The following is a 12904-nucleotide window of genomic DNA, read 5'->3' as shown; positions in this document are numbered from 1 at the left end:
TCTGGTCCCGGAACCCCAGGGTGGGTGGAGGACGATTAGAAGACTTGGGTGGGGGCAGAATTGGTGTTTCTTGAGGTCGTATCAGAGGATCCGATGGCCCCGACTCCTCGACGTTCCCTTCCCCTAGAAGGCCGAGGCCAATGTATCCATGGACGGAGCCTCCAGGAGGACCGTGCACGGGCGCAAGCTCAGAGGCTCCAGGTTCGGGGTCTAGGGGTGTCGAGGGATCTAGTCACCAAATCTCAGAGCTCTAAGCACGTGTCTCTCAAGGGGACCCTGCACCGAGCCCCCTCCCCCACTTCTGCCCAGTGCTGTGTAGTCCAGTCCTTCAGGGGGCCCCAGGTGCACCGCGAAGAGGAGTAAGGAGTGGTGGAAGGAAAACACAGACCCTTCATCTTACCGCATTGTTGAGGAAATCAGACTCGTTCAGATCCCCCAAGTCCAGGAAGCTGGATCCGGGGAACAGCCTGTCGGCCGGGAAGGGCTCCAAGACGGCGTCCATCGCGGCAGGCTCCGGAGACCCCCTTCGGCTGGGCTTCCCTCACTCCAGGGCGGCGGCGCGTCCGGCCCAGAGCTCCGGCCCGAGCTCTGGCAAGCGGGCGGGGGGCAGGTCCCGGGCAAAGCCCCGGGGGAGGGGCGGGCAGAGGCTGCGCGGCCCCGGGTAGGGGGCGCGGGGGGCGCGGAGGCCTTAGGGCAGCGGCGCAGAGCGGGCTGGGCTCAGGGGCCCCGGGCGCACCGCGGGCATTTAGCCGACTCCTCCTCCTCCCGCTCCTCCGGGGGCACAGCTGGCTTCCATGGGGAGCCCGGGAGTGGGGCTGAGGGCTTGAGGAGCCCCCCGGACTGGGTGGGAGCCGGGGGCGGGGGAGCTGAGCGCTCCCCCGAGACTGGGTGACTGCCGGGCGCTCCGCTCTCTCTGCGTCTCCCTCTGCACGGCTTCTGTCACTTTTCCTCTCTGTGAAACCGGGAACCCCTTGGCTGGTTAGCCCAGCTGGCCGAGGCGCCACTCCTCCACATCAATATTCACGATAATTTCATATTAATGAGGAGAAGGAGTGGCCTGAGGAATCGTCCCTCCTCTTTTAAAGAGACAGCTGCGAGCTAGTGTTGCCAATCTCTTTTCTCTGAAAAGGTAGGGGCTTGAAGCAAAATTGTCCTAGAGCCAATAACTGTGTTCCTTGAACCTCAGCATCTTAAGGCTTTGCCAACCACACTCCCGTAAGTTCATGAGGGAGCTGAGTTATTTCTATTCTTCCAGGCTTATGCTAGGGCCTGAACCAAATCCAAAGTCAGGGAATTCCATCCCTTGGGCCCCTCAACAAATCTCCTTTCAATGGGGAGATTTGCAGGTCTCCTCTTCCAGGAAGCCTTCCCTGACCCCCAGGCTGAAGCAGTTACCATCACTATACACTCACAGGGCATGGTGTGCTTACCTCCATGTGGTGAGTCTAATGCAGTATTGTCATTGTTTGTTCATGTGTCTATAAACCCACTGGACTCTCAGATCCCTCAGGGTGAGGACTGTACCCAGCTTTCCTGTGTGTGAAAGTGCTGGGGGGGACAGCAGAGATGAGGTAAGGACCCTTCTTCTCATCAATCACCGAGTACCCCTAGTGTTTCTGAAGAGCAAGAAGTTGGAGAACAGTAGTCATGGACTCTGCGTGAGACAAGATGTAGGTTGGCTGCATGCTCCATGGTCACAGGACACTCCCAGGCCCCCTGGATCCATTACCTAAGTGGCCTGCTCCAGAGTACAGCTTAATCTCTTGAAAGGGTTGATAAACAATCACCAGGCACCTGAACAAATGGAAGTGGTCAGAAAGTCACTCCCTCAGAGGGCTGGGCACACTGTTCCTGTCCAGAAGTCATTAATAGGATTAAGTGTGTCTTCCCTGTGTGGAGCTTTTAATTAGCTCAGGAACCAAAAGCCTTTAAGAAGCAGAGATGTCACTGCAGTTAAGCCAGGGATGTCACCCAAATTGCTCTCTCAGTGCCAAGGTGGGGAATGGGCACACAGCTAGGCTGAGATAGCAGCTGTTTGCCTGGGGCGGGCGGGCAGGAATGTGGCTTTCCCCCATCTCCTGATCCAGTTGACATAGTTCTGGAGAATGATGTTCTGACCCTCCACATTGTCATATGACTATTAGCTCCTGGGCCTCCCAGAGAGTTTGCTCCTGAGAAGCTGGGAATACAGCCCATGCTCTGGGGACCAGTTCACCAGCAATGTAACTCCGAGAAGTTAGGCAGGGCCAAAAGGAAATCAGTTCACTCTCTAAAGAGTGGCAGGTAGAATTAGGGTGCTGAGACCATGGGTGTTTTCCCCAAGTGCGTCACATCTGGCCAACTGGGGAACAGTCAGACACTGAGAATGTGGCTGATCCTTTGTGGGTGTCGGGGGTTGCCATCTCTGGCTGGGCGGACAAGTCAGTCCATGGTGGGTGAGCTTGCGACTGCAGGTGTCTGGAGTCCTGGCTCCCGAGCTGGAGTCCCTGCAGGTCCCCAGAAGGAACAAAAGTGCCCCTCTGCCTGAGGTTGGCTGGAAATTGTGCCTGTGTTCCTCCCAGCCTGCTCTGTAATTAGAGACATAGGCACCATAATCACCACTTAAGTGATTGGGGAAGATTATATAGTTTTAGATAAATAAGATTAGAGTGTCCTCTCTTTCCTGATTCTTACCCAGGTGAACACCCCAGGAAACCATTGAAAATAATCCTGGGGAGACACTCTGGTTCTGGCACCTCCTGTGGAGTCTGAGAGGCAGGAGGTCCCAAGAGAAATCCTGGGGGGAAGGGACGGGGAGAGGAGAGAAGAGGAACGGGCAGTGCAGAGCCTGGCATGTACAGTAAAGAGAAGGATGGCAGGGGGTTTGTTCACACATTCTACAAGTATTATTGAGCACCTGTGAACAGTCCCTAGACCAGGCCCTGGGGATACAGTTGTGATCAAGTACTTAAGTTCTAGAGCGAATGAGGAAAGAATGGGCAAAAAAAAAAAAAAAAAAATGTTATGAAGATAATTTCAAATAGTGATAGGACTATGAAGGAAATAAAATAGTGTGATATGATTGAGTAGGTAAGGAAGGCCTCTCTAAAGAGGTGATGTGTGAGCTGAGAACTGGAGTCATTTATGGGGCAAGAGTGGAGGGAAAAGCATGCCATATAGAGGGAACAGCAAGTAGAGGAGAAAGCAAGAGAAAGACTGGGAGGGGCAGGCAGTGACATGGGAGAGAGAGGATGAATGTGAAACCCCAAGGCCCTATACACACTCGTTATGGTCTCACTGATTCTATTCAAGTAGTGAAAAGAATTGTGCCTGTTCAGATTAGAGGGCCCACCTGAAGCCTTCTGTAGCAGTCATCCCTTCGGTATCTGTATCTCTTAAAGATTTTCCAGCAGAGGAAAGTAGACAGCTCACCGGGTCTGCAGTCTGGGTTCTGACCCAACAGGGAAGGTCTACTTCCTCCAGGCCAGTCCTGATCTTGAGGCCCAGATGCCTCAGGCCCCTTCTCTACATCTGAAGGGGCAGGGGAAGGAGGCCCAGATTGGTGCTACAAACACCCTGAAATACTCCAGGTCAAGAAAAGCTCACAGACCGTAGCCCCTCCGGTTGTGGACACAGGAAAATCTGGTTGGTGCTCTCTGCAGTGGCTCCAGCTGTGAAGCATTAAGCATAAAGATGCTCCAACCCACGCAGTGACGCACAGGAGAGAAGGGACAGAGGTAAGCTTCCTGCCTGTCCCAGACACTGAAGGTCAGGTGGAGAGAGAGGCGCCTGACAGGTTGAGCTACGAGCAGGGATGGTGTGTGCGTGTGTGTGTGTGTGTGTGTGTGTGTGTTTGTGTGAGGGGAGAGGGCTTGGCTGGGGGCTGCCACACTTTGACACACTTAGAGAGTCCCTTCTCTGGGTCTCGGTTTTCACATCTATCAAATGGGAGAGGTGTTAATGACCCCTAGGGTCCTGTCTTCTCCAAGCACCTTCCAAATGTGTTCTTACCAGGCCAGGGCCAGCAGGGAATAGGGGGAGGTGGGGTGAAGGACCTGCCTCCTTAGGAGGCCTGGAGCTCCAATTTTCCAGGCTTCCATCCTGGAGCCTCCAGGAGGGTGCAAGGCTGGGTGTTTACACTTGGCAGGCAGGCTCTGGGTGGTGGTGAGAAGGTCGCCCAAAGTAAACCTGCCTTGTTTGCCTGGATTGTAAAGGAAAAAACGCTTTGGCACACTGTAACAGGAACTTCTGAGAAATGAAAACATATTCATCCTGGAGATTAGGCTGACTTCCGGGGCACAGAAGGGGGCCCTTTGTTCTCTTGTGGCTCCCTAAAATGGGCCTCATGGCTGCTCTCCCTGTACCCCCCGCAGGGCTAGAAGTGGAGTCCCTGGGGTTGCACCCTGCCAAGAGGGTGGGGGTGGGCCTCAGACCCCAAGCTCTCACTCTTCTCCATCCCCTTGGCCTGTGGTTCCTTCCCCGCTCCACCCGGAACCATAAAAATACATGACATTTATTGAGAACTTGCTTTGTGCCAGGCACTAAATACTTGACTTATATTATCTCGTTTAACGCTTGGAACAAGCTTGTGAGATAAATATCATATTCACTGATTCTGAGATGCACATTTACACCTCTGAAATCAGAATGTGTCTTATAATCAGCAGTATGTTATACTTGAATGGACAGTGTTTTTTCCTTCTTAGCGCACAGCACAAAAAAAATGGTGTATCGTACAATTGATGACATCTTAGATTCGATGAAACATGATGTTATTATCATCCCCGGTCTGCAGAGGAGAAAACCGAGCCTCAGAGAGTTTATATGACTTACCACTCCTTTATTTTGCAGGAAATCAAGGCCTCGAGCCATAAGAGGCTTTCCTCAGGTCAGCCAGCTTCAATGAGACAGAGATAGGACTGAAATCCAGGCCTCCAGGCTCCTCACCCAGGGCCCTTTCCACTCACCCCAGATGAACTGGGTTTGCTCACTAGGGAGAGGCAGGCGCTGAGGGGAGGGCCTTCCAGGGCCTTCCTCAGCAGCGAGTGAGTCACCAGCCACCCTGCCTTGGAGAAGGGCCTTAAAGATAGATTTTTTTCCCTCTCCAAATTCTCTGAAGACTGAAGTTCCTTAAGGACTAAGAAAACACTTGTTTCCCTTCCAGCTCCTTTTCCTGGTAATTATTTTAGCTTCTCTTTCCCTGAATTTCTGCTCTACTGTCCCATCTTTGGACTGGAGGCAGGCCCGCCCCTTGGCCCTCTGTCTGCCTGCTGCCTGGGGAACAGCTCCACCCGCTTCCTGCTTTGCTCTCAGTCCTGCTCTGATCTCACCCTTCTTTCTTCCACCTCGAATCACCTGCACCAACTCTGCTTCTGGACGCCTCTATAACCCAGGCTGCTGGCTCCAACCCCGAAGACATACACTCAGGCATACTATAGCCCTCCATCTCCCTCGCTCTCTGAGTCTAAAGTCAAGGGAGGAAAGTCAATAAGGCTAGTCTTTCCTCTTGCCTCAGTGAGCCCTCATGTCGTCGGGGACACTCCCCTGCCAATCCTGCTTCACTTAGGGCTGCAGAGCTGGAACTGTGGGAAGGGCAGGGGCATGGAAAGTCAGAGGCTTGACTCTGCCTATGATCTACTGCACTGTCAGGTACCCCCCACCCTACCCCGTAGCCTCGGTTTCCCCAACCTCCAAGGCTGGTGAGGCTGAACGGCCCCGTCACCAGGAAGTGGAGAGGCAGCATCAGGCGTTTAAATCAAAGGCTTTGCTAAAATGCAACCAGGCACGGTTCACTTCAGCGGGGACTGATCGCCATCCAGGTTAAGCCAGGGCCTCAGATTCTTCCCAGTCAAAGGAGGGTTTTGGATGGGATAGTCTCTGAAATTCCATCCTACCAGCTCTGAACTGCTATGATTCTGTCTCCCTCTGCCCAGAAAGCAAATATAGGCCTTGTGTGTGAGGAGCCCATGTGTTCTCTGGGCATCGATTTGGCCAGGAGCTGAGTGTGCTGCCCATGGTGGTGTGACTGTGTGCGCACATGCTGCTGGGTGGATGATCCCGTGTCTGGAGATGTGGACCTACATGTGGGGCTCCTGCCATCCGTGCACGTGTACAAACCTCTGGAGGAGAGAGTGCCGGTTCACACCGAAGAGCAGGCCCACACCCCTGTGCACATCCATGCCAGAGCGTGCGGCTGCAAATCTGGTTTCCATCTTCTTCCAATAGGCAGCTGGGCTGGGGGAGACTGAGTGGAATATTAATTGTGCTTTTGCACGTGGCTGAGCTCCATGAATGTGGTGGTCGGAGGGAGCAGCCTGAAGCTATGTGGGGAATGAGGGGGAGGCCACAGGAGCGGGGTTCCCTGGGGTTTACGGGCACACTTGGGAGGAGGCAGAGCCCAGAGACCCAAAAAGGTGGGTGGCAGGGGGAGGGAGAGGGCTTCTGAGACTAAGGATCTGGGGACAGCGGGGAAGATACTAGCTAGGTTTAGGGTGATTCGGATGTTTGCCTGATCCAGAGCCTGGCACATAGTAGGTGTTCAGTAAGTGCTTGCTGAATGATTAAATAGCTGACTGCTCGAGTGCATGAGAGATCTCACAGATGCTCTTACCTGGGAGAAGATGGAGGACTGAGTAGGAGGAAGGAAGTGGGCACATTTGAAGCACCTACCATAGCAGGCCACTCTGAGGGTCACCGTCAGGCATTTTATTTTATTTCAAACACAGAAAGGCCTAGGAGATAGTATCACCCTTGCTGCACACACTCTCCCCTCCCCACTTGCCCTTTTTTGGAAGGTCCAGGTGAGAACTTTTTCTTTGACTTCAGGGCCCAGAAACTCTGGCTGCTTCTGAGAGGTGGGTCTTTTTTTTTTTGTGGCTGTTTGGTTTCTCTACGGTCTCCTGCAGCATGCAGGATCTTAGTTCCCCCACCAGGGATCGAACCTGTGCCCCCTACAGTGGAAGCATGGAGGCTTAACCACTGGACCGCCAGGGAATTCCCAGAGGTGGGTCTATTTTCAATCTAATGGACACTCTGGATTTTATAGCTCACTGCCTTTCCTTCTTTACTTGGGCTGTCAGGAAGCTCAGAGATGAGTTTGCTGGGGCCCACCTCTTGCAACAGGGTCTCATGGGGGTGCATTTCACAAACTAACTGCATCCCTGGCTTCATCTTAGCTTTTTAATCCCCCTTCTCCATATCCTTTTCCCTCTATTAACAGCCATTTAATTCCATTGTCTGTAGGGTTTCTCAAGAAACTTTAATACACCCTGAAGTGAGACAGGTATAAATACAAAAATATTTTTACTTTTATAGATGAAGAAGGTGAGGGGACTTCCCTGGTGGTCCAGTGCCTCAGACTCCACGCTCCCAATGCAGGGGCCCAGGTTCCATCCTTGGTCAGGGAACTAGATCCCTCATGGCCGCAGCTGAGGCCCGGAACAGCCAAATAAATAAATATTAAAAAAAATAAAAACAATTAACCATAAAAAGAAAGAAGGTGAGGCTCAGAGAGGTTATGTTATTTGTCCAAGGTCACACAGCTATTAAGCAAGAGAGTTGGGAATTTGAGCTTGGATCAGTTTGACAATATTTTCACTGTGCCAGACTCTAGGAGTGGACAAGATGTACAGCAATCAGGAGGCTTTCGGGGAGTTGGGAGGAGCCTTTAACTCTCACTGGCCCTCATCCAGTCTCTGCTTCTTCTTTTTTTAAATAAATTTATTTATTTAATTTATTTTTATTTTTGGCTGCATTGGGTCTTCGTTGATGCACGCGGGCTTTCTCTAGTTGCGGTGAGGGGGACTACTCTTTGTTGCGGTGCGGGAGCTTCTCATTGCAGTAGCTTCTCTTGTTGCAGAGCACGGGCTCTAGGCGCGTGGGCTTCAATAGATGTGGCACGCGGGCTCAGTAGTTGTGGCTTGCGGGCTCTAGAGCGCAGGCTCAGTAGTTGTGGTGCATGGGCTTAGTTGCTCTGTGGCATGTGGGAACTTCCAGGACCAGGGCTCGAACCCGCATCCCCTGCATTGGCAGGCGGATTCTTAACCACTGCACCACCAGGGAAGCCCCAGTCTCCGCTTCTTGAAGAGCAGGTCCAGGTGGGGATTCCCATCCCAGGTCATGCACAAAGAGGGGGCGCTGGGGGTCCTGGGCATCCCCTGTCTTCAAGGACCAGTCCCAGGCCCCATAGCTAAGCAGAACAAACAGAAAACCAGCAGAGCTGGTCTTGGCAATCACCAGTTAAAGCGAATATATATTCCAGATGCTCCAAGGAACGTTTCTGGAGCCTCCAGAACTGAAGGGCGGACCAATTCCCTGGAGGAAAGGAATGGATTTGGGCCCAGGGGAGCCACATTTTTTCTCAGCTCTATGGCAAGCAAGCACCAAGGGTCCAAGGATCAGGGTAAGGAGCTCCAATGCTGCATATTCCGCACCTCTATCCCTCACTATAGCCCTTCGGACCTGCCCACCTAGAGTCTGTCTCCCGTGGGGAGCCCCTGGATGATGACTTTGGGATTCCCCAGGGAGGCCTTAGTTAGTTAGTGAATTCATTCCTTACAGGGGATCACGCATGTGCTCCACAAACCTGGAGACCTCTGGGGAAGGCACAAAGGATGAGCCTAATCTAGGGGAAAGGGGTGTTATTCTGAAAGCCGTAGTGGAGAATGACAATGTTGGTCAACCCAGGGGACACCGTCACACTGACAGTGACACAGAGCCAATGAGTAAAGACTCATTTCCAGATAAGCCCTGAGGCCTCCTGTGTGGGATGCCTTCAGACACAGCCTGCATGGCCTGGAGGAGAAATAATCATAGAAATAATGATTTTCACAAACTGCCATTTATTGTGGACCCGTTGCCCTTCAATGCTCTGCCAGTTTGCAGTGCGTATCTCAATCTTCTGAATCTATAAAGAGCTCCTATAAGTCAATAAGACAAAGACCAACAATCCAATAAAAATATTGACAAAGAATATGAACAGTGAGTCTGGTACATTTATACAGTACTATTTATCATGTCCCAGGATCTATCTAAGCACTTCCTCTGCATTTTCTCATTTAAGCCTTACCACAAGGAGACAGATACCATGATTACCCTGTTTTCCTGAGGCTCAGAGAGGTGAAGACACTTGCCCAACATCACACAGTGACTTGGTCTGACTTCATAGTCTGTGTTCTTAAGGTGTGAGTTGGGATGAGAGTCACCATTCATGGGGACTCAAGGCCTCAGGAAAACCTGGCAGGGACTGGGGAGGGACAGTGATGGAGGGTCAGCCAGCTGAAGTGAAATCCTGTCTACTCAGCAACTTGGGAAGAAACCTGGAACCCCCAATACCTAGGGAGAGGGGTTTTTTGGTTTTTGTTTTGTCTTTTAAAATTTGCTGAATAGATAATGCATCACATGACTCAAAAAAAAAAAAAAAGAATATAATGAAAAGTAATCCTCTCATCCCTACATCCTATGTCCTAACCACTAAGTTCCCACCCTTCAACCAACATATGATTAATTTTATTACTTTCTTGGGCATCCTTCAGTGGGGTATGTGTGTGTGTGTGTGTGTGTGTGTATGCGTATTCATATGTATATACATCTTTTCTCTCTTTTTTATTTAACCAAAAAGGAGCATATTAAATACACTGTTCTAGGGATTTCCCTGATGGTGCAGTGGTTAAGAATCCACCTGCCAGTGCAGGAGACATGGGTTCGAGCCCTGGTCCCGGAAGATCCCACATGCCGAGGAGCAACTAAGCCTGTGCACCACAACTACTGAGTCTGCGCTCTAGAGCCAGCGAGCCACAACTACTGAAGCCCACGCGCCTAGAGCCCGTGCTCCACAACAAGAGAAGTCACCGCAATGAGAGGCCCGCACACCACAACAAAAAGTAGCCCCGCTCACCACAACTAGAGAAAGCCTGTGCGCAGCAACGAAGACCCAATGCAGCCAAAAATAAATAAATAAATTTATATTAAATACACTGTTCTACATCTTTTTCCCCCCATTTTATCTGTTTTGGAAATCTTCCACATTAGTACATAGAGAACTTCCTCATTCTTTTTTTTTTTTTTTAAGTAGCTGCATAGCTACCAATTGTGTGACTGTACCATAATTTATTTACCTGTCCCCAACTGATGAACATTTGGATTGTTTCCAATTTTTTACTGTAACAAATAATGCTATAATGATAGCCTTGTTCAGGCACTGTATATCTGTAGGATAAAATCTCGGAAGTGGGATTGCTGGGTCAAAGAGAATGTGCATATGTAATGTTGACAGATATTGTCAAATATTTCATATCGATTTACGCCCCCCCCCCAGCAGTATATGAAGCCGTTGGTTTCTCTACAGTCTCTCAAACAGTGGATATTATCAAACTTCTGAGTGGCTTCCAGTTTGCATTTCTTATCATTAGTGAGGTTGAGAGTCTCTTTAGATGTCCTCGAACAATTTATGTTTCCTTTTCTGTAGACTCTTTTCATTCTCTGACTTTTAAAAAATTGGTGGTTGGTCTTGTCTTATTGATTTCTAGAAGCTCTTTATATGTTAGGGAGATTGTGATATGATTTGCAGCAGCCATGGGGCCACAGTTGGCATCCCCTCTGCGAAAGGCTGTGGAGGTGGATTCTTCCCCACATCTCCACCCTCTCATCCAAGCCCAGCCATTGATTCAAGGAGCATTCATTGAGTATCTCTTGAGTGCCAGGCTCAGTGCTTAGGCACCTGAAACCAGAGGTGGATAGACAAAGTTCTCAGCTTGCTGGAAGTTTGGTGGGGTACCAGATCTGTAATCAGACAGGTGGTGGTCCAGTGTGAGATGAACTGTAGTTCAGAGGTTCAGAATGAGTGCTTCAGGAGCCTGTGGGAAGAAGCAATAGCCTCTGCCTATCCCAATAGACTCTGACACCTGTCACCTGTGTCCACCTGGGGGCTGCCGAGGCTCTGCCTGCCTCCCCTCTCCCTGTGGGTTCAGCCCTCAGACTCTGATTGCAGAAATGCTCTGCTCCAGGAAGATGGCTCCCTCAGTACATATTTACGGAGTGCTTACCACACACCAGTCTTCCCTGAGCTCATCCTGTCTGCTCTGCCTCCACGTGGCCTCCTTCCCTGGCCTGCACTGATCCTCACCGCCTGATTCTACCCTGTCATGCATTTCTTTTTACTTTTTCTTCTTTTTAAAAAGTATTTATTTATTTGCACGCCCTGGGTCTTAGTTGTGTCACGTGGGGTCTTAGTTGCGGCATGTGGGATCTTTAGTTGTGGCATGCGAGCTCTTAGTTGCAGCATGCATGTGGGATCTAGTTCCCTGACCAGGGATCGAACCCAGGCCCCCTGCATTGGGAATGCAGAGTCTTAGCCACTGGACCACCAGGGAAGTCTCTGTCGTGCATTTCTTGCCACCTGTTTGTGATGTCCGTGCCTCCACTGCTCAAAGGATTGTAATCTCTTTGATGGTACAATGGGAGACTTTCCTCTGGGTCCCCTCCCCTTGGTGCTTAGTATCCGGTGACGCTCAGTGAAGGCTTGTTGGATGACTGATCGTCAGGTGGCTTGGATGTTAGGGAAGTTGGAAACCATGGCTCACCTGAATTGGGGTGTGTATGTCGGGGAGGTGAGGATGGCCCATTAAGCACGGGAAAGGATGGTAAGCCAGCCCCAGCATCAGAGGCCAGCCAAGAAAGGGTTAAGCTTGCCAGAGTTTTGTATATGAAATGGCACCAGGGGGGGAAAAATACAGACTAGCAATTGAGCCCTGTCTCATCCTGGTTCAAATGACATTGTCTGAGCTTCCCCAGCCTCGCCTCCTGCACTAATTACAGACCTTCCCTAGGGAGGAAGACCAGGGCCAGGAGGTCCTCATTACAGGCTCGCTCGCTGGAGGGAGCAAACCCCAATGACTGAACTCGATGACCAAACAAACTCTCTTGAAGAGAGACCCAGGGGTTCCTCTGTATATCGCTGCTGCTGCCTGGCTGGGAAAGGATTAAGAAGTAGGCATGCATTGGAGGGACAGGCCAAAGTGTAATAGTGGGGGGCCAGGCTCGGGCTAAGGTACCCCTCCCCGGCTCTACTTGCCCAGGCCTGGGCTCCCTTCTTGCCTTTGCCCCCCAAGATGGCTGCCACCAGGGCTGTGTCAGGGCCTCCTTGCTGTGGTCGCCTGCCGGCTGCCTCTCCCTGTGGCCTGTGGAGACCTCGCCTTCTTTAATCTTCCATTTATCTCGAGGCCTCGCCCCTCTGAGATTGGCTTTGATGTGGGGCCTGCTCCCAGGGGAGAAATCAAGGGTTTCTGAGGCCCGGTCTGGACTCTGCCCACTGCCCCCAGCCCAGGCGGGGCCCAGAGATCTCCCAGCCATCAGGGCCAGACCCCCAGGGTGACCTCAGCAGCCGGGGCAAGAGCTCTGGGCCTTGACCTTCAGGCAGATGGAGGGGCTGCTGCCCCAAAGTAGAGGAGAGGGCTCAGAAGTAAGAGTTTTGTTAGCACGTTGTGTAATTTATTTTTATACCTGCCTCCCCCATGAGACTGTGGGCACAATAACAACAGCAGCAGCAGCGTTCTTGCCTGCCAACTAAGCACCAGGCACGAGGCTAAACGTCTTCCATTTATAACACCATTTAGTCCTTATAACTGTGTGCTATGGGTATCATTTCAAAGGGGAGGAAACTGAGGGTTATTGATTCATTCACGTTCATAAAGATTTATTGAGTTCCTACTATGTGCCAGGCACTGCTCTAGGCGCTGAGAAAGTAGCAGTGAACGAAGTGGGCACTTTCCTACCCATCTGTACTCGTAGGGGAGACAGGTCATTGACAAATGGTCAAATACACATAGTATCATGTTCTATAGTATAAGGATACGGCCTTGAATAAAAGTATCGTCTCGAGTCAGGGCCATCGTTTTGGACTCAGTGGTGTCCTCTTCTGTGAGGAAAC

At 51.2% G+C, this 12904-nt stretch overlaps 1 protein-coding gene and 1 long non-coding RNA gene across 2 annotated transcripts in view; one reads left to right on the top strand and one right to left on the bottom strand.

Moving 5' to 3' along the window:
• Positions 1 to 989, bottom strand: part of CREB3L1 (cAMP responsive element binding protein 3 like 1) — a 35742-nt gene extending 34753 nt beyond the window's left edge. The window contains exon 1 of the mRNA XM_068554892.1: positions 401 to 989. Coding sequence (XP_068410993.1) covers positions 401 to 502 — 102 coding nt within the window. The 5' untranslated portion in view covers positions 503 to 989. The remainder of the gene's footprint in view (positions 1 to 400) is intronic.
• A 4039-nt stretch (positions 990 to 5028) lies between these two features.
• Positions 5029 to 9949, top strand: LOC137772579 (uncharacterized). Its single transcript, XR_011075500.1, has 3 exons — positions 5029 to 5155; positions 8240 to 8380; positions 9599 to 9949. It is a non-coding gene; the product is annotated as an uncharacterized lncRNA (long non-coding RNA).
• The last annotated feature ends 2955 nt before the right edge of the window (positions 9950 to 12904 follow it).

The sequence above is a fragment of the Eschrichtius robustus genome, chromosome 11 (genome assembly GCF_028021215.1).
Source record: "Eschrichtius robustus isolate mEscRob2 chromosome 11, mEscRob2.pri, whole genome shotgun sequence".
Lineage (NCBI taxonomy): Eukaryota > Metazoa > Chordata > Mammalia > Artiodactyla > Eschrichtiidae > Eschrichtius > Eschrichtius robustus.
The sequence above is the reverse complement of the archived record's forward strand: the minus strand, read 5'-3'. Positions and strand labels throughout refer to the sequence as shown.